Below are 21,218 nucleotides of genomic sequence, written 5' to 3'. Positions count from 1 at the left end.
GCCCAATCAAGCTAAAATAAATGGAAAGCTCTTTAATTTTGAGGAAAGTCCCATATTTGGAAGAGAACGTACATTGCTTGAACTTAAGCATGGTCTTTAATATTCAGATTCTGTGATAAGCAATCAGTCAGTGAACTTCAGTGTATTTCTTAACTCAAGATTTAGCACATGCTTATCTTCATAGCATTTGATTTAATTAGTTATGTCTCACAAAATTTCTTTAAACACTATCAAATTAGGAAAGCTGGTACTCCAATTACTTAATGTAGTAACTTAGTTTTTATAACTCAAATGACAAAAAATGTTTTAGAAGACAAGGGTTACAGAAGTCTTTTTAAAAAGTAACAGTGCTTTCCTTTTATGTTTTCTAATAGATTTAACTATATGTGGCTCATTTTATTTCAAGTCATTTTATGGAGTAATGTTCCTTTATGTTTGCTATAGTCAATTCATATATATATTCTGTTCATTTGACATTATGTTCTTTTATTTGAAATTGCTTAATAGTTATTTTTGAGCTTGTGTAATTCTTATTTATTACAGATACTTGCAGATACTCCCATTCAGCATCTTGAAATGCTTTACATCTCTATAACCAACATGGTACTGGCACTAAAATTGCTTATTAACTCAAAACTATTTTAGGACATTAGAGCAAAAATCAAAAGTGACTGAATTTTTAAGAGTTTGCATAATTTAATTTCTTCAGGTTATTTTCAAAGCAATCTGGTGCTTGCAAGTAAAATTTTATGCATAGACTTTAATGAACACGTTTGAACCTATAGTTTACCCTTCTTTGAAATATAATACTAAGGGGAAATTAAATTAAAAGCACTGAAGTGAGCATATTACTTATGAGCTTTCTTCCAATTCAAAAAATACATATAAAAGCATTTCAGAATGGAACTGATTAAGAGTTATATTTTGAAAGTTCCACTTCTAAACGTCACTGCATAATATAAGCTATGCAGTTCTTAAGTAACAGCTCCAGATGTAGAATTAACTTCTGTTGCCAGGCTCAACTTCCTATGACTACATTGTGAGACTTAATTTGTCCAGTTGTCTCACAGTGTTAACACTGCCAGGACTTTTTGTGGGTGGACAAAGTACACCAGTGTTTTCTGGCATGTGGATTGGAAAGCATTGTCACTTTCCATATAAACTAAAAACTAAATTCACCATTGTAAAAAGATATGGAAGAGGCGTATCTGCAATATTCTCATTTGCATACAGTAGCTATTTCTCAATCTCAGCTTAAATTCTAGAGCAATCATTAATTGTTCATACAACAGAGATGATCTATGAAAACATGTTAGCATTTTGACCATCAATTCCAAACTAGGCACACCAACCATAAATTATCTTGCCACAATGCTTCTCATCTTTATCAGGTAAGTCACTTTAAAAATAGCACAAAAGAGAAAAAGGAATTTAATTTTTATGTAACCCGTAAATAGCCTTGTAAATGTGTAGCTAGCTTTCCTCAGTTTTGAAATGAGGGGGAACCCACAAGAAAAAGTTAATATGGAGTCACAGGTGGAAAATTACCCATTTTTCCCCTAATAATTTCATTCTGACTTCCAAATTGGTATTGTTGAATGACATTTAAATAATGCTAGATGTTTAGTGCCATGTTAACTACAAAAATCTCCCAACCTTTTAAAATAGCTTAAAATTATTTCTCATACTAATTTTATGCTGGCAATAGATATATTAGGGAAAGGAGAGTTAGTAACCTTTTTAACAGCAGAAGAATGTCTTAATTTATAATTTGGGGCAGAAAGGGAAAATGAACCAATTTTCAGTAAGATTTGGTGCCCCTTATCTGTACCCCAAAGCACACAAGTTGCCTCGGATTGATGCATTTCAGATAAATTACTAACCATGTATCGTTAATACTCCATATATGTAGATATATCTGTATATATATATCTATATCTTGCATTGGCTTGCATCCATTTTCAGCTGCCATACAACAAACCACTCGTATGACAGATAATTTTGGAAACATTTGAATAGGGAGGACTTAATTGATATGTGCAGTGTTGTCTGCAATAGCTGCTCTTGTTGCTGGAACACAAACTAGAAACCTGTTTGCTATTTGCTGACTTCATATAGAAGAATTCAGCAAAGTGTGTATGGTATGAATGTGTGTGTAAAACAGAATCAGTCATGGAACCAACTAGGTACATGTCATGTTTTACTGAATAATTTTAAGTCATGTTGTGTGTATTTGTCTTGTCCTCTAACATTAAAATTTGGTTAATACAAATATATTTTTATAAATTTGAAGTACAGTGTGCCCCATTTTAAAGTGTTTCATTGTAAAAAATAAGTGTACTAGATTTGATTCTTAACACTTACTGGCACAGATGGAAAAAGCTATTGGCTCCAAAAATGTGAGAGGAAGAAACATTCTCAAAGTGTATGTGTATTTACAAACCAAGCTGTAGAGATCAAGAAAAGAACTTTTACTGTTCTCAAATTTCTAAATTGTCAAGATTTATATGGAGTTGTGGTGGAACTAGTTAACACTTAGAGCTTTTGGTATGTAATGACTATTTGCTATGGACTGATATTAAATGTTTCAAAGGATTGCGTTATTAAATTTTCTGGATTTTGTTATTTTCCTCTTGAATTATATTAAGTAGTTTAAATTTCTTTTCTGACATTAAAACATGAATTTTGGGGCTCCGTATTTATTTTCACTGATTTTACTAATTTATGGGGCATATTAATTTTTTATTTTATAAATATGTAGTATATATCTTAAACATATCTTAAATCGTTCAATTCAAGCTACATTAATTCCTGATTGTCTATTGGAGTTTTTTTAATGAAACTTTTCCATGTTGGTGCACAGCACTTGACAAATATTTGTATTCCCTCTTTCCAGTTCAATAAACAAAATAAATAACTGGATTTGATTAGTTCTTAGCTTTATAAGCTTTGACTTCTATTTTATTCTAGAAAGGAATAGAAATTCCTTTCCTTTCTAAGACGTATTCACATATGATCATGCAACTTCTTAATCTGTGACTATTCAGCAAGATTTCTTGTGAAAATGGAACCTATACTGTTCAGGTTTTAGCCAAGTTACTCACTTGGAGCACAAAGCCATCGCCATAAATCTTAGGCTTCAAAAGCTACACAACAGCTGTCTTAAGGGCAAGCAACATCAGGCTGTTTACTGAACCAGTGGCTTTAGGTGTTGCCTTCAGCTTAGAAGATTGCACCTGTATTGAACTGTTTATAGTACCAAGTGTCCAACAGCAAATGGGATTGCAGATATACTGCACAACTTCAATTTGGATGTGGCTTACTGCCATTATAATACAGGCAAACTATGAACACACACACACACACACACACACACACACACACACACACACACACACACACACGGTCTTGAAAAAATATTAAAAAGAGGTATTTGAAAAAGCACTTCACAAAGTACTGTAGCGGCTGTGTGTGACCTGAATGTTAGAAGTGAGCTGCAACAGTTTAAATTGAAGGAAACTAGTTGCATATGTGGAAGGTAACACTGAACGGACAAATGCTTGGCCACTGAACATATTTCAGCCTTCAGTTTAAACCTATGTAAATGAACAATATTGAAAATGTTGCCTCTAGGAAAGAAAACATTGGTCATTCGACTCTGGTAAGCTTCCTTTTATATGATAAAATCATCTTCAATGAAACGGTTATAGCTGCTGCTTCACTCTAATAAGTGAATTTGCTCCATTGGGTAACCAATATTCTTGCAAAATCTTAACATTACATAAGAATTAAATACAGTAAGAAAATGGATTTGAGTAGGAACAAAACAATAGTTGCAAAAACATAGTATTGTAGTTTCTAAAATATATGTTAAAAATACAGCAAAAATATGTTTTGTTCAAAGAAGAAAAAATATACTGCATGACATCACTGGTCTGGATTTTCTGGAGAATTGCCTGTGGCTTCATAGTATTTCAATGGAGTAAACATCAATTTGGCAACCATAATACTTCATTTGGCCACTTCATTTTCAGTCATTTATTAAAGACAGGATCATACTATAAAGAGTAAAAATAAAGATGATGTCAAAAGGTGTAGAGCTTGAAATAAACTTGATTGCTCTATGCAATTTATGTCAGCAAAACTCTCAATGCTTCTGAGGGGACAGAATAGAGTATTTTTGACAAATCCAAGATTTATGACACTAGACCTCCTATTTGAAGTAAAGTGGCATATAATCAATTCCATAGTTTAACATAGTATCCCTATCAGAGGCAGAAAATGTGGCATAAACCAAGTGTAGAACTGTTTGGGATATCTTATACTACACTGCGATAATAAATAGTATTGCTTCCACTAAAGCTCTTCCAAAGTTAAACACATTAAAATTATAACAAACTATTCTAATGGGAATGATAAGAATAGCTTTACTAACCTCAAGATGCAAGCATTGAGACTTACCTGTAAAGATACATGAAGAAACAAAGGAGATGAAAACCAAGCTTTATCATTGCCTCCTTCATGTGTGATTTTAGCTGCCCTCTGTTGTGGATTTCTGTAGGGTCAAATACTCCCATGTTCCCACTGGGAACCATGATATACCTGAAATGGTTTCAGGAAAATTGTTTCAGTACCAACTGCTCCAGCCCAATAGATTAATGATCTCCATATCAAAAAAAGACAAAACATGCAAAACAAAGTGAACTGAATTGGTGCCTGAGTTCTTTCAAACGATACATAATGTTGAAGTGTTGCATATGGGTTTCAGAAGAGTGGAATAAAATAGATCGTTTTGAGCTCCATCCAGCATCACTCAAATACACCCAAACTCTTCGATAACCATCTGTCAAGCCTCTGAAGTTGTAAATAGCAGGACAGACAAATTCCCTTGTGCTGTGGAGATGCATTTCTGTCATTAATCAAAAGACCTTTCAAATCGGATGCCAGCTCACGTTTTTTTTTCCCAATAAATGAATCTGAATTTTCCATGTTAAAATTTGCGTGCAGTTTTCAATCAATCTTAAGTCATCTTTTAAAGCTTGGACACTGTTTAGAAATAGTGAGCTCATTAGCACATAATTTATTAAAATATTTGACTTATTAAACTTTAAAATTCTACACTTAAATCATTGACTTTTTCTATTCAGTGTATTGCATTAGAAATAAATATATCCATGAAAACTTTTGAGATACTTAAAACAATATTCTATGCTTTTTTATTTGTTTACTAAATATAAAATGACTCAGCCAAATTCAAAGCAGAAAATTGCATTCTTTTTCTTCTAAGAAATCCACATCCAAAGAAATTATTAATACCTTGATTTGCTTAAAAAGATATAATCTCAAGCATTATTATATAGCTATGTATATGAGATTTTAATGTTATATGCACCCTAAATTAGAAGTATTGCCAAAATTGAAAAATAAAAATAAGTTTATTAGAGGCAAAATTTAAGCCTGGGCTGTACTTTGCAAACAGAAATCTTAAAAGGGAATTCAACTTTCTTTGTTTTTCCTTTAGGTGAAAGCAAAATTGATAAAACTCCAAAAGTAGTGCTTCGTGCCCTGTGAACATTCAAGATATGTATTTTCTTAGATTTATATCCTGCCTTCCAGAAGCCCTTTGTTTTACCATCCAAAACCACCCTATGAACAAGGTTGAGCTGAGAAAGACTAGTCCACAATCTTCTAGTAACTTTTACAGCTAAGAGTAGAGCTGAATCTAAGTGTTCCCAGTCCTGGTTCAATGCTTAACTACTAATTACCACATTACTAGGTATTTTTTGCTTAACTACTAATTACCACATTACTAGGTATTTTTTGCACCCCCAGCAAATACGGTACTTATTCCTGGAAAGTACAAAAGTGACTTTATACTGTTTTCATCTCAGGATGGGGTGAAAAGTGGATCTTTGAGTAAGATAAATGATGCAGTAGATTTTCACATGATCATGCTCAAATTTTAAACTTTAACAATACAGAAGTTATATATGTACATACACTCCTTGGGAAAAGGAAAGTCTGATACATCTATTGTTGGTGTTATCCAAAATCCATGCTAAAATCCAATGAGAAAAGTAATATTACATTTCTATCACTTCCTGCTGACATTGCTGGACTAATAAATTATGGAACAAAGCAGTTTATAAAATTGCTTGTTCATTAAGAGAAAAAAAATACGAGGAACATCAGCCACCAAAGCAACGATCTTACCTGTATATGTTCCACGTTGCCACAGGAAAATTGAGGAGGAAGATGAACCAGTGCAGTGAAATAAGCATTAATACAGTGACAATGGTGTGGCCAATCAATTCAGGGATCACCCACTAGAAAGATATTCAAAACAATTTAAAAAATAGAAACTATTATAAAGATTCTGCAGGAATCTTCTACCTGCAAGCTGACAAGGCTACAAAACTTATTTCATTAAAAAGAATCAGTAATTGATCTCTATCGGATGGTTCAGATATAAATTGTAAGTGTAATTTACAAAGCAGCAATTTACAAATTAGGATACCATCAGAATATTTGAAATACTATTTACGAGAACTTGATCAGCATTTCTAATATGATCAATAAGGAATACCAGTAAGCAACAGTCTCAAGTTAAATCCTATATATTCAACTGGGTAAACTGAAATGCTAGTACCAGGTTTATATATTTAACCTAATTTTCAAATCAGTTTTATTTTTCATGATTAAGAATTTGCTGCCCATCAATCTGAATTCTTGCATCGAGATGGTATTATAAAAAGGGTGAGTATACATTTGACATGGTTAGCAATGGATTCTAATACATGGCAGGTTGTTAAGTAAAATAGTTTATAAAGATTACTTATTCTAGATAACTCAAATGTGACTTACAATAACTAGTAAATAAGAATAGGGAAAGGCAAGCACAAAAATATATCTTCTACAAGCAAGCTACACATAAAACACTTGGATGCTGCAAGAGAAGACTACATATAGTCAACATTCATCAAAGAAAGGGAAATGTGTATGGAACACTGAGGGAAAAATAAGTGGAATAAATGCAAGTGTCTGAGACACTATCCTGTAGGCAATCCAGATTCTAGCATTAGGCCCCCAAGATTATCTTCCCCACAACAGTAATTTTTGATTTTTGTAATAAGAAAACTGCTAAGGATGCAATTCTAGGTTTACTGTGGTTCCTCTCTGAATTAATGATACAGGTAGTCCTTGATTCAAGGGCAAGCAAAGCAGTTCAGTAAGTGATACTCACTTTTAGGACTTTTTGCCATGGTTGTTAAACAAATTGTGCAGTTGTGAAGCAAATCTGGTTTCCCCCATTGACTTTGTCAGAATCTAGCTGGGAATGTTGCAAATGGCGATCACATTACTCCAGGACTCTGCAACTGTTGTAAGTACATGCCAGTTGCCAAGTGCCCAGATTTTAATAATAATGCAATGATCAGAAGTAGAAGGACAGGTTGCAAGTCACTTTTTTTAGTGCCATTATAATTTAGAACAGCCACTAAATGAATGGTTGTCAGTCAAGGACCACTTGTAGAAAAGATGATTTTTGAAAACTTGTAAACAGTACAAACAAATGATGCAATTTTGAACAGCAAGTTCCACAATATTTTGATAATGAGGCTGACGGATTAATTCAAAATCTCTGAAGAACCTAAGTTAACTACTACTGCTCTAGAAAGACATCAGTCCAAAGCGCTCTTTAGTGTGTTTATGAATTACATATAATCACAATATACTTTACAACTATCAGGGTAGTCCTAAACCTTCCGCTCCTACTGAGTGTAACAGTAGCTACTCTCGGATGGTAATATAACTGCAGTTTATATATAATCTTATATGCCTAGAAATAGGGATTGCCCCCCAAAAACTATGATTGGGCGATGTTGGGTTTGCATATTTTATTTATTAAATGAAACAGAGCCCCCTGGAGAAAACTAAAATATTCCTCACATAAGTAACCAACAAAGAAGCTGTTCTCTGGCAACATTTCATCGTAGAATTGAGGCTAATAATACATTTGTAAACATTTACTACATTATTGTATTAACATTTTAAAAAATTAAAGAGGAAAAAAACTTACTTTATTTAGTTTTGAGCAGCAAGATCTGGCATTAATGTAGTCACATTCCAAATCTGATAATGTAATTATCTGATGATCAAGATAAGAACAACTATTATGTCAGCTGTATCCCTGCCTGTCCCTTCTAGGTAAGAATTAAACTATTTGGGCAAATTGTAAATAGCACCCTAAGGAGTTTTATATAAAACTCAGCAAGCAGGCCTCCAGCTTAGGACTTCCAGAAGAAGGAAAGCATTTTGCAAGATATAGACAACAGCAGAATCCATATCCCTTTTATCTCTGTTAGTGACTTTTGTCAATGCCACCCAAACTCCAAAGTATAACACATACAATATAGATGCAGCTGGGACATACTGATCACTCATTAGTTTCCAAAGAAGTTAGTTTGTTTTGTGAGTTTGGTTCTTTATAAGCAAGCACATTAAAATTTGAGTAAGGTAGAACATCTCCTGGTGCATAAGCACAGTCCTTACTGATTTGATTCAGATGTTGCCCCTCCACACTAAGAGAGTTTCCTATTATCAATAGGAATATTTGAGTTCATTCTCCTCTCTCCTTTTTATCATGTATTTATTTTAGTTTATTATAATCATCCAACTCCTATGGACTCTGGACAGGGTACAAAACCAACCCCCCTCATAAAAACGGGGAGAGGGTTCTAAAACCACCGAACAGCCTGAACTAAAACAATCTAAAAGTGACATAAATCAAAGGACCAACATCTAATACAACACATTCATCCCAGGCATGAGACCAAAGCCAGATTTTAAGAGCTTTCCAGACAGAACTTTAAGAGAGGATGCCGTCCTTACCATAGAGAGGCTGCTGTTTCAGAGCGTGGGAGTTGCAACAGAGAAGGCACACTTCCTCCATCCCCTTACTAAAGGGAGCTGAAGTGCACCCACTCTGCCAGAACATACTTTATGGGCAGAAACAACTGACAATAAGTGGTTCCTCAGATATCCAGGCTCTATGGCATACAGGGGTTTATAGGTAACCATATTTTGAATTGCACTGGGGAGCCCATTGCCACCTGGCTGTACAATAAAAAGTTAAAACATTGCCACCTGGCTGTACAATAAAAAGTTAAAACATTTGCTTCAAGTTTTAAACCAAGAGTTTTCTAATGTCTGAATTTTGAGAATTTGAACATCTGTTTCAACATCTGTTGAAAGTAAATTCCCCAGGTTTAATCTTCAGAGCAAAATGTGGACTGGACAGTCATAAAAAATTGTGTCGTAATATGCAGATAGGCTTATCATCCAATTGCACAAGAAACTGGTTTACACACACACACACACACAAAAATAAAAATCTGGAAGCAAGTTGTTCCACTTTTTCTTTACTACTAAATTACTTCTAACATTTCATGTGATCTTTATTTTATCCTTCTGTTAATGCATCTTAGGACTGCATTTATAGTATTAAAAATACTATAATATAGTATTTATAGTATTACGCCTCACATATGAAATGCGCACTATATTTTGACAGATCAAATTTTGCTACATATACAGTATATTGATATATATGATACACAGGTAGTCCTCAATTTACAACAGTTTACTTAATGTAGTGACCGAAGTTACAACAGCACTGAAAAAAGTGACTTATGACCATTTTTCAAACTTACAACGTTAGAGCATCCCCATGGTCATGTGATTTGGATGCTTGATAACTGACTCCCATTTATGACAGTTGTAATGTCCTGGGGTCATGTGATTCCCTTTTGCAATCTTCTGATAAGCAAAGTCAATGAGGAAACCAGATTCACTTAACAACCATGTTACTAATTTAACTGCAGTGATTCACTTAACAAATGTAGCAAGAAAAGTCATAAGATGGAACAAAACTCACTTAACAAATTTCTCACTTAGCAACACAAATTTTGGGCTCAATTGCAGTTCTAAGTTGAGGACTACGTGTGTGTGTGTGTGTGTGTGTGTGTATACACACGCACAAACAGGCACAAACTTTTGTTGCTTTTTAAAGTAAAATTTTTACAAAATCTAATTCCTAAACTGTGGCAAAATTTTATTCATGAAATTAAAATTGATGAAGAGCTATTATAAAAGTAATGATGACAACATTAAAAAGTTTATACTTTTCAGGATAACTTAAGTGGTTGAAAAGGTATCTAAACTACATGTTTAAAAAACTGTCCTTTATATCTTGTATGAAATAACCACTGAAATGTACATACAATAGTCAAAATGATAAAGATCATAATGTACAGATTTAATTCTAAGCAAACATATCTACCAGTATTGTGAAACTTCATTGCAATTCTACATATCTTAATCCACATTAATCTGCCACAATCAGAACAACAGATGCCAATTTTTAGAAATATGTTGTTTCAAATGGAAAACCAAAAGTATCATCATTCAATAGAAGGGACAACAAGCAGTAAGCTTTATACTCCGAAGAATGCATTATGCAATACAAGAATCATAGGAGCTTTATGCAAACTTTAAGACGGGAGGGTATAAATTATATACAGTATATTGAAAATAAGTCTTACATTGAAGCAGGAGCCAGGCCTTTTACCATAACCAAGCAGAACATAACCAGAAAGTTGAATGGTAGATCAAACAATCTAGTGAACAACTTATCAAAAGAGAATGAAGCAATTGTATCTTTCTTCTGCAGCCAATCTAAAAACTGCCCTTCCTGCTCTTCTTGGCCACTGCAAATCAATGCAGAATACAAGGCGTCCCAATCTGCTCCTACAAGACCCCGACAACATATAACCAGCACTCTGCAAAAACACAGGTAGGAGATGGGGATTTGTAAAAGACCGGTGCAAGTTGTGTTTTTGACAATATATCTAGCTAAGTAAGAGACACGACACGACACGCCCGACCTGTGCAGGTTCCGGACATGGCGCAAACACGCTTTCGAGTCCGTCTTGGCTTGGCGATGGATCCTTGCCTCACCTTCACTTGGCCACCACGCCTTCAATTCCTCTCACTCGCCCACCCACCCCGCGAGACGCCCAGCCTTTCTTCCAATCGCGCCTCCCTGAGGCTCAGGCTATTCGAAAAGCCGCTTCTCCCTCGCTTTCTCCAACCAGCGCTTGTTGCTGCCGCCGCCCCTGCCCCAGCCAGACCGCCATTAACGCGCCCCCGCCTCGGCCGGTCCTCTCATCCGCAGACCAGAGGAAAGAGACGGTCGCCAACGCTCTCCGGCTCTGGGACCCCGCCCCCCTTCCCGCCTAAACAAACGAAGAGGATACAAAGTAAACGGAAAGGAAAATCAGGGCGCAGCAATCAATGAGCGAAAAAATGAACACCATCGACTCCATCGTGCGGCGGAAACAGCTGTCCTCTCGGCCACCGTACAGCGCCCCGCCTCTCTAAGTCTGTTCGCGGCTGTCGGAGCAGCGCTTCCGCCTCTTCTTTCGAGTCCCTATGATTTGCCCCTATTATATATACATTTATTTGGAAAAGATTTCTTCGCACAGCACACTGGGACTTGAAGTCCCTCTTTAGGCGTCTAAAAGGAAGCGCCCGTTCTCTCGAAAACCCAAAGAAATCTCGGGTAAAATTGACAAGTACATCCGAGAGAACTACAAAATATGGACTTCCGTGACTTAGACTCTGTTTTAGGCGTCTAAGAAAGTGCCTGTGTAGAAATACGAATGAACTGCCTTCTGCCTATTCCCCCGCCCCTCCCCCGTACTGAAACTTAACAGTGTATCTCCTAGATAGTCCAGCGTTTGGTGGGACGGCCTGGAAAATCTGGCTGTGCCAGTACATTTAGGCTTTTTAAAGACAGCCTTAGCTGGGGTCCTAGTCTAGTCCGGAAAAACTTTACCTGAAAGAAGGGAGGAATTTGCACGTGGGAAACAGCGCGATGCGGAATCGGGGAGGAAATCATCCTTTTGGAGGGGATCCCAGGCTGAAACAGCGAGTTAAACAGGTGATTTCGCCGTTATTCTTCCGTTCCTATTTGGCTCTGTCATGATGAGTAGCCGCCCCTAGGTTGAACCCCATCGTCTTTTTTATAGCGGGCTTATATAAGAGAGAGAGAGTCATTCCAGAGGGCAAACATTGGGATAGAGGTGTATTTCTGGGTTCGCAATACATGACAAAGATTAAGAACTTGAAGCCAACCCTACTGGTAGGAAGCTTAGAGGAGAGAATTTCTTAAGTAAGTGAGCCCTATGCTATACAGGTAATCTTCGACTTATGACCACAATTGATCCCAAAATGTATGTTGGTAAATGAAACTTTTTTTACCCCATTTTGTAACTTTGCAAGAGTTGTTAAGTGAATCTGGCATCCGAATTGATTTTGCTTTTAAAGGTTCACAAAAAAGGATCACATGACCCCTGGACACTGCAACCCTCATAAACATGAATCAGTTGCCAAGCATCTGAATTTTGATCATGTGACCATGGAAATGTTGCGATGGTCGGGTCATACGTCACTTTTTGCAGTGATGTTGTAACTTTGAATGGTCATTAAATGAACTGTTGTAAGTCATGGACTAACTATTTACAATTAAATATTCTGGTTTGTTTTTGAAAACTTGTAAAGAAATATTTGTTGGTTATTCTTGAATTCCATTACATGCAGAAGTGGCCAATTTTTGATATTGCAATTAGTGATATTGCAATTTGAAATCATTTGCATAATTTAAATTTCATGATGCTGCAAAATTAATATACACTTAATTATCCATTTCTATGGAATGATATCTGGACAAAAATTGATCTGTTGCGATCAAAATCTGCTGAATAGAGAATCTGATAAATTAAGATTCTACTTCAATCTCTTTGCTTTTAAAAACCAACATAGATAACTGCAGTGATGAAGAAAAAGCTGTGCCTATTTTAAATTGTTCATATACAATTTTCTGCTAATACTATTTTTGCATATTGTACTAACCTACCTATATTTATTACAGTATCTAAGCAGTAATAAATGTGGCCAGTATGTTAACACTGAGATTCTAGCAGCAGAACTACAGAAAATGTATAGGTGAGTAGTAAGAGATTTAGTACTTTAGATTTTCTATGAAAGGGACAGTGGAGTAGTGCATGTATAATAATAAATGGCATAATAATTAAACTTGTAATAGTATGTATTTGAGTCTCAGGGCTTAACATTATCTTCTCTATTACATTGTGTGTCTGCAAGAATGAAATCAATACAGAGATATAAACATGGAGGTAAACACAAGTATACAAAGCACATAAAAGAAATAGTAAAACAAATTAGAAGCATAAATTAAAAAGAAAGGAAATACAACAAAAATTCTAACCCTAATCTCTTTGCACCTTTAAAACCATTCTTGCTATACCATGCTTATATACTGATTTGTGCATTATCTTTTGTTCTTGACACCTTTCTTTCAACATAGGATTAGGTTAGGATTGGTCTAATTTATTCATGCGGAAGCTGCAAATTACCAAATCTGAATAATTTACACAGTGTAATATAATATTTATTCTAATATAGAACATATATATTTGAATTTGTTTATTGGTCTTTTTTTACTTTAACATTGGTAATTATGCATTACACTACTTTTCCCTAGGATGCTTGCACTAGGCTTCTACATTGAATATGAGGTATACCAAAGAAATATTCATTGAGGTTTTTAAAATTGATTTTCAGTGCTGATTATGGACGAAGAAAAAGAAATGCCTTTAGAATACAGGTTGAGAAAGGTATGTCTGTTAATATTGTCTTTGAAGTTAAATTATGCCATGAAAGCTACCTTATGTAAGTAATCTAAAGTATTTTAGATCAAAGAGAGAAGGTTGTTAGGGATACACCCTAGCAGAATCTGCACAGCAGTCAGGCAGGCAGGCAAAATATGTGAGATAAACGTTTTTGTAGCTTACACTCAGTAAAACAGATACACAGTGCTAATTAAATAGTTTATTCCAGTAAGAGTTATAGCATAGTCAAACAGTCCATATATCATTCACTAGTCCAGTCCGTCCAGGGATTATTCAGTTGCAAATTCCAGTGTCGAAAAAGAGAGGTCAGTAAACTTACAAATATCAGTCCAGTAATATATCTCCTTGCAGTAGAGATATGAAGAAGTCAAAAACTCCTTTCTTCCTTCAGCAACTCAGCAGTAGGGGAAACACGCAGTTAACAAACCATCAATCCATGCAATCCAGTAATTGTCAGGGAATCGTCAGGTTCTCTTGCTCCCTCTTATGGTGGTTTCACACTGCACCCAAAATTACATGCTTTGCAGTTTTAAAGTGACACACACTTAAACTTACAATCATAGTTTATATATATTATTTTACCCAAACTACGTTAGGTAACCTATGTTATTCCTAACAAAGGTACTTGGTCATGAATCAGCTAGGTTTAATATTTTAGATTGTGGTCTTAATTTAAGACCAATAACTTTGAACACTCCAATCTGTCTGGCATTTCTGGCTTTTGATTGCATTCTGTGCAAAATATAATTTGATTCTTGTTTCACACATGAGCAAGTTTATCTGTATTTTTCTTTCTAGTTATTGGGATAATCAAAGATGAGATAAAATCTACAGATTTAGCCACTCTAGAAGATGAATATTTCACAAAGAAAGCAAAAAGGGATGAAAAGTAAGTTGCAATCACCACAATAAAAAAAATCCAAATAGCTTTATGTCACTTTAACGATTAACAAATTTATTATTGTGTACATCTCATTAGACACAGTTTACTTCATCAAATGCATAGTGACCTTCCAAAGAGTTTTTAGTAATTAATCTAGTGCAAATATAGTCCCATATACTTTGCAAGCAAATATTAGGCAATTAGAAATACATACCCTCCCTTCTTTATTTTTATGTAAGCATTGATATAATTACTTTTTAGTATATGCACTTGTGTTCTTTCTATTCCTACATTCAGTTAAAGGAAATCCTGATTTGCTTCTAGCTATAGTAACACAGTATATGAATTAGCAAAAATTCATAGCAAAAAAGTTAATATAGAATAGACATATATAGAATTGAAGGCTGATATTTGGTAAAAGAGGGGGAAAGGATGAATCCAGCTTAATTATAGAAAATTTACACAGCACTACATCTTAGTAAAAGTTTTAATATTTGCTGTGTACTACTTAGTATTCCTTCCTTAGGCACAAAAAACTAGGAACTACTGCAGCTGATCCCTGAAAGAGAAGGATTACATACTACAGTAATATACTGTCAATAGTATGATGGGGAAAATAAATTGCAACTTTTTGAATAGACCATTTTAAAAAACAGTGCATTCTTCATTCACAATATGAGTTGATTTAAGGAAAATTTCATGCAAATGGTTCTGCTTTTTTTAAAAAAAAAGACTGTATATGAGAAGCTTTATTTTTAATTCTCTCTCTCCAAAAGTGATTCAGAGACCAGCTTGGATACTTCTGATACCGATACTGAACACCCTGTAAGTATCATTGCTTACATGAGCTATTAGTAGTAACAGTGTTTAAAATATGTATTTATAATTCTGAAGACAAATGTATGAACTGGGAGGTTCTTTGTTTTTTTAATGTTGGTCAAGCCAATTGTGGGACTTACATAACTACAGATAGACCTCAAAACCACAATTGAGCCCAGATTTGGGGCATAAGTCATAGTGGTTGTTAAGCGAGCCATCCATGTTATCATTTTGCTCAAGAGTCATGATTCTAGCTCTCCCGGCTGTAGTCATTAAGATCCCATGGGTCATTAAGTGGAACATGGGATGCCTCAAGGTGGTACCAATATTTTTTTATTGCTTGTAAGCCACCCAGAGTTGCTGAGAGTAAGCGAGCGGCCTCATAAATCCTATAAATTAAAATAAAATAAAATAATGCTTTAGGCCCAGCCTACAATGTGGTGCCTCCAGGGGTAGGATTCAATTTTTTTAAGAACCGGTTCTGTGGGTGTGGCTTAGTTGATGGGCATGGCTTGGTGGACACGTGACTGGCTGGGCGTGGCTAACTCAACATCACTCACATTGAGGCACGCATCTCCTCGCCTGGCCTCTTGTGACTGTGGAGATGCTGAAATAGTCGTAAGTGTGAAAAATGATTATAAGTCACTTTTTGCAGTGCCATTGTAACTTTGAATGGTCACTCCATACAAGCAGAGTACCAGCAAAGGAGGGGGGAAAAACTCCAGAGAAGTTCCAGAAACAGGAAGTCTAGTCCTGCCAAGAATGTAAAAAGGGTTAACGGAAAGGCAGTTTCTGTAAGCAACACCAGAATGTTTCCTTCCTGCCTTCCTTACAGGATTAGGCCAGTAATTTCTTCTAACAACCGGTTCTCCGAACTGCTTAAAATGTTAACAACTGGTTCTAGTGAATAGGTGTGAACCTGCAAAATCCCACCCCGGGCGCCTCCCCCCAATTTGCATGTGACCTGCACCAGGCCTCCCAAGGAATCCACCCTCAGGCACCCCCTGTATAACAGTACTCAGTGGCAGCGCTAAGGCCTGAAGCAGAGGTCATCCCTAGTAGTATAAGTACTTTGACATTCACAAATTCTCCTTGGGGAATACTGCTTACCTTCAAGCGCAGCTCCAGGTTGTACAAGCCCTTTGTTATGAAAGCGGCTTTGGAGCCTGATTTTGTACAGTTTCTGCAGACTCTGGAAACTAAGGAGTATGCCAAGTTTTGTAAGAATCGGCAGAAAGTTAATGCTCCAGAGTTTGCAGCCAGTATAGTATTATATTGCAGTCAAATGATTCTGAGACTACTTTTAAGCAAAATCTGTACTAAATAGTGGAGCGAGGAGAATTATACATACCCTATTAGTGGTGACTTTCAGTATTGGGAATGAGCATCCCAAGAAAGCTCCAACTTTTTTTCTAGTTGGGCTTTTCATAATTCACATGTTTCTAGGATATTTTAAATGCTGTCTGCCTCTATTTTGTTCCTATTTTTGTTTTTAAATACCTTTGACTGTCTTTGAATTTTAAATAATACATTTTAGAAACAATTGTGATTAAATGGCTTTTAAAATATACAACAGTATTTGTTGTATCTATAATTCATATTATGTTTATGTTCAACATGATTTTGAGGATATTTATGTTTGAAAAGGTCAGTCTCGTATTGACATCTGTACATAATTTCTCTTTCAGTCTCGTGTTGACATCTGTACATAATTTCTCTTTCAGCAATCAAATCACATGAATACCTCTTTGTTAACCTTATATCGGAAAGGAAATCCAGATTCTTTACCATCATCTCCTAAAAATGATTTAATGATGTCTACCACTACTTCACAAACAGTGCCTAGATCAGATACTGTTTCTCCTCAAGCTCCATCAGTGACCAAAATTTCAGAAGGTGGATGGTTTATTGATAAGACACCAGGCCCAAAGGAGGAAAACTTTTTTATTGATCTTTGTGCAGAAGAAGAATGTGATAACATTAAGCAGAAAGCTAAGGTATTTTTCTTAATTTCTCTGAGCCTTTTCTCATTATGCCATCCTAAAAAACCTCAAGATCAACCATAAGTATTAAAAATATTTTGGTACCATAGAAATAAAGAGGAGAATATGAAAAAAATATTGCTATACATATCGACTAATATATTTAAAACATGGTATTGAAACATTAAAATTAAAATATAGGGAGGAATACAAAGCTTAATAATATTTGATGAAATTGCTTGAAAATCCTTTGTTTCCCCTGTGTCAAAAAAGGTCAATATGTATGTTAAAACACACACATCAAGAATCTAGAGTTTGAAATAAAATGAAAATATATCTTTCAAATATTCTGTAACAATTCTTTTTTTCACCAGGATCATCTTAGGAAAAGTATCATATTGATGCCTTAATAAATTTGGGGTATTGGTGATAATAGCCAGAAAAATATTTTTAACATGAAGCAAATGCTGTACAACTATATTAGTAACTCAAAATGTGAGAAATAGGATAAATTCAATCCATTTCATTTCTAGCTCATGGATTTTATCCATCAGCTAAATGATGCCATCTAATAAGTATTCCTTCTCATGTATTTTCTGAGGTCTTAGCAAGGTTCATAAAACTTTCTGTGTGTTAATTTCATAAGATGAAAGGAGACTGCTTCGTTTTGTATGTTCCACTAATTTACAAAAACACGATGTTCAGATCTGCTCTAAATATACTAAAGTTACTACGTTATTTCAGTTTTTCGTAAAAATGGAATGTTGGCTTTGGTGACGCAATTAACTCCTCCAATAAATGTAAAACTACTGAAGCAACAGTAGCGCCAGGATCTAATAACCCACGTAACAAAAGCTTAAGTTAAAGAAAATGGCTTAAGAAGGTCTCTCTGAAAGAAATAAAATTCGATTTTTAAGTTTTACAAGATTTTTAAGGTTGGCTTCATTTTAAGAAACTGACTTAATCCAAAAAAAAATAAAAGTCTGAGAGGCCATTTTATTTAAAAATGGATTATCAGATAGTTTTAACTATGATCACATAATGTGAGCTATTTGCGCAGAGGTTTAAAGATATCTATATTTTTAAAAGTCAAATGAATAAAAAGGGGGATGCATGCCATAAAAAGTTTTGAAGTGCTAGGGCAGCAGCAGAAGTTCCTTGTATCTTAGTTTAAAAGCCCATTTATATTGCTTAGTCTTTGCATTGTATCTTGCTGGATAAAGTATATCAAGAAGCTTTTCTTTGTGATGTAGAATGCTGGAAACATTTCTATTTTGGAGACCACAAGAAAGAAGTCCAAGGACAAAAAATATAAACGGAGAAAAGTTGAATTTCCTAATGTAGATGAAGAAATAGAGTCAGTTTTGAAGCAGCAGAAAGGTAAGGAGTGACCTCAGGGGTGGGATGCAAATTTTTAACAACTGGTTCTGTGAGCGTGGCTTAGGTGGTGGGCATGGCTTGGTGGTCATGTGACTGGGTGGGTGTGGCCAACTCAATATCACTCACATCGAGGCACACATCTCCTCGCCTGGCCTCATGACTGTGAGGATGCTAAAACAGTCGTAAGTGTGAAAAATGGTCATAAGTCACTTTTCTCAGTGCCATTGTAACTTTGAATGTTCATTCCACACAAGCAAAGTACCAGAAAAGGAGGGGGAAAAACTCCAGAGAAGTTCCTGAGACAGGAAGTCTAGTCCTGCCAAGAATGTAATAAGGGTTAACGGGGAGGCAGTTTCTGTAAGCAACACCAGAATGTTTCCTTCCTGCCTTCCTTACAGGATTTAGGCCAGTAATTTCTTCTAACAACCGGTTCTCTGAACTGCTTAGAATGTTAACAACCGGTTCTAGCGAATAGGTGCGAACTGGTAGAATCCCATCCCGGAGTGACTGTTTGTGATTATATGGGAAAAATGCAAAGGGATATTTCACTGTTTGTCAATATAAAAATTTTTCAGCTTAATCTTTATGAAGTTTGTGGGTGTTTTCCTACTTTTTAAAACTGCGATCAGCTGTGATTGTTGTTTTAATGTTTTCTTGTTTTTCTGCAGTTAAATCAAGAGAAATAGAGCTGCAGACTTCCTCAGTGACATTTGAGGATATGGGAGGCAATGATGAGATTTTGAAGGTTAGATTTAACTAATCTCTTTTTTAAAATTTTCAGCTGAAACACAATGAAGTATAAAAGGCCTTAACCATAAATCTAATTTAAAATGCTGAATGCTGAATGTGCTATGTTGGAAACAATTACTGTTTGATTCTTTGTTAAATAAATTTAGTTTTCTTAACAAGCCTGTTTAATTGCATATTCCTGTTTTTACCAATTGGAAGGGGCATTGAAACATTTATTCCTTAATTGGGCATCTTTCTTGATGTTAATATTGCATTATACATCATTCATAAATGGTATATTTCAAGCATATTTTTGTAGCCTTAAGAACTAGAAACCTGCTTAATTTCAAAATGAAAGCTACAGTTTTCAACAAGTTGTAGGCAAGTTTTAGGATTACAGTTTTGCTTTCACACCAACTCTGGTGAAAGCACCCGTGTCCTTTTGCTGACATTCCTTTGCCAGACTTCATTTGTGTATCAACAGTATGATTATTTGAAAAAAAGTAAAATCGGTTAACTTTGTTGAGTGAAACTCTTAGGTACAATTTACAAAGCTCAATATGTATTATTGAGTACATGAATAAGAGAAGATACTCAGTGTTTCTCATTCTGAATGTGCCTGCCTTCATCAATAAAGATAAATATACTTGTGGCAATTAAGAGCGGCATGCTGGCCTAGAGGCGGAGCTCTCGCCTCACAATCAGGAGATTGTGAATTCAATCCAAGGTAGCAGCAAAGAGAAAGTATCTGCTCCAAGCTCTGCATAAGCGTCAGAAAGGACTCCATTCAATCACCCTGTCTCCACCCTGATGCGAGGGTTTACAAGATTGCTAAAAGAAAGAAAAAGCATTTGTAGCAGTTAGCATCTATTCAGTAAAACTACAAACATTCCTTCATTAACCTGATCCCTGTTCACATTGCAGTCCTTATCTTTGAAATTGCTAGGGCTGAATTTCACATTCTCTCCAGGATCATTAGAGCTACAACTGTCTTACAACTTACCCTTATGCAAAACAGGGACAGAAGTTGAGATTAAAAGGACATTGACAATGACAGAGGAGATCCAGTGTAATCAGATCCCTGTAACTATTTCCCTACATATCCTGATTTGGAATTAATTTGACTTCAACGTTGCCATTTTTATTGTAGGAGATATGTAAGATGCTGATACATATCCGTCATCCTGAAGTCTACACTCATTTAGGAGCTGTTCCTCCTCGAGGATTTCTTTTGCACGGACCACCAGGGTGTGGGAAGACATTACTAGCACAAGCAATTGCCGGGGTGAGGTTGTTAGAGCAATTATTTTTCCTTTCTCTGTTGTAAACTGTGTTCATTATTTAAAATGTTAAACTTCAGACATGTTTGTCTTTTTAAAATGCTGCTTCTTCCAGGGACAAATTCTGTCTTCTTGCCTGCATGTCAGGCCCGCTAGAAAGTCACAAGGTTACAATCTGAGGGCTCTTCTCAGTGGTATCTTATTGAACAAAGCAGTACCTGCAAGATAAATGTTTGCCTTTTTGATCATTACCTGCTGGAACAGACTGTGATCCCTTTTTTTCCACTATTCAATTTTCCTCTGTTTAGGGCCGAATCTTGCTAAATGTTGTTACTTAAATCTTGTTTGTATTCGTCTTTTCTTTTTATTCTAG

General features: G+C 35.5%; 3 protein-coding genes across 4 annotated transcripts in view; 2 read left to right on the top strand and 1 right to left on the bottom strand.

Moving 5' to 3' along the window:
- The window catches only part of WDR26 (WD repeat domain 26), a 40,314-nt gene extending 37,392 nt beyond the window's left edge, over positions 1 to 2,922 (top strand). Inside the window, exon 14 of the mRNA XM_087934122.1 lies at positions 544 to 2,922. Coding sequence (XP_087790248.1) covers positions 544 to 575 — 32 coding nt within the window. The 3' untranslated portion in view covers positions 576 to 2,922. The remainder of the gene's footprint in view (positions 1 to 543) is intronic.
- Positions 2,923 to 3,657: 735 nt separating this feature from the next.
- Positions 3,658 to 11,444, bottom strand: CNIH4 (cornichon family member 4). The gene is made up of 5 exons (XM_026695689.2): positions 11,316 to 11,444; positions 8,078 to 8,146; positions 6,214 to 6,326; positions 4,462 to 4,602; positions 3,658 to 4,058 (listed from the first exon to the last, which is right to left on the bottom strand). The coding sequence occupies exons 1-5, from the start codon at positions 11,382 to 11,384 to the stop codon at positions 4,031 to 4,033; spliced, it is 420 nt and encodes a 139-aa protein (XP_026551474.1). The 5' UTR covers positions 11,385 to 11,444; the 3' UTR covers positions 3,658 to 4,030.
- Positions 11,445 to 11,665: 221 nt separating this feature from the next.
- NVL (nuclear VCP like) overlaps positions 11,666 to 21,218 on the top strand; it is a 58,706-nt gene continuing 49,153 nt past the window's right edge. Inside the window, exons 1-9 of one of the 2 annotated variants that reach the window (XM_026695684.2) lie at positions 11,666 to 12,001; positions 12,992 to 13,065; positions 13,705 to 13,757; positions 14,571 to 14,661; positions 15,432 to 15,480; positions 17,199 to 17,471; positions 18,710 to 18,836; positions 19,505 to 19,581; positions 20,716 to 20,850. In XM_026695684.2, coding sequence (XP_026551469.1) covers positions 11,936 to 12,001; positions 12,992 to 13,065; positions 13,705 to 13,757; positions 14,571 to 14,661; positions 15,432 to 15,480; positions 17,199 to 17,471; positions 18,710 to 18,836; positions 19,505 to 19,581; positions 20,716 to 20,850 — 945 coding nt within the window. In that variant the 5' untranslated portion in view covers positions 11,666 to 11,935. The remainder of the gene's footprint in view (positions 12,002 to 12,991; positions 13,066 to 13,704; positions 13,758 to 14,570; positions 14,662 to 15,431; positions 15,481 to 17,198; positions 17,472 to 18,709; positions 18,837 to 19,504; positions 19,582 to 20,715; positions 20,851 to 21,218) is intronic. The other variant, XM_087934108.1, reaches the window with a different exon arrangement.

Source organism: Pseudonaja textilis, chromosome 1 (assembly GCF_049901715.1).
Source record: "Pseudonaja textilis isolate UNSWEBS1 chromosome 1, rPseTex1.2, whole genome shotgun sequence".
Lineage (NCBI taxonomy): Eukaryota > Metazoa > Chordata > Lepidosauria > Squamata > Elapidae > Pseudonaja > Pseudonaja textilis.
Note: the sequence above shows the minus strand (reverse complement) of the source record. Positions and strands in the feature narration are given on the sequence as shown.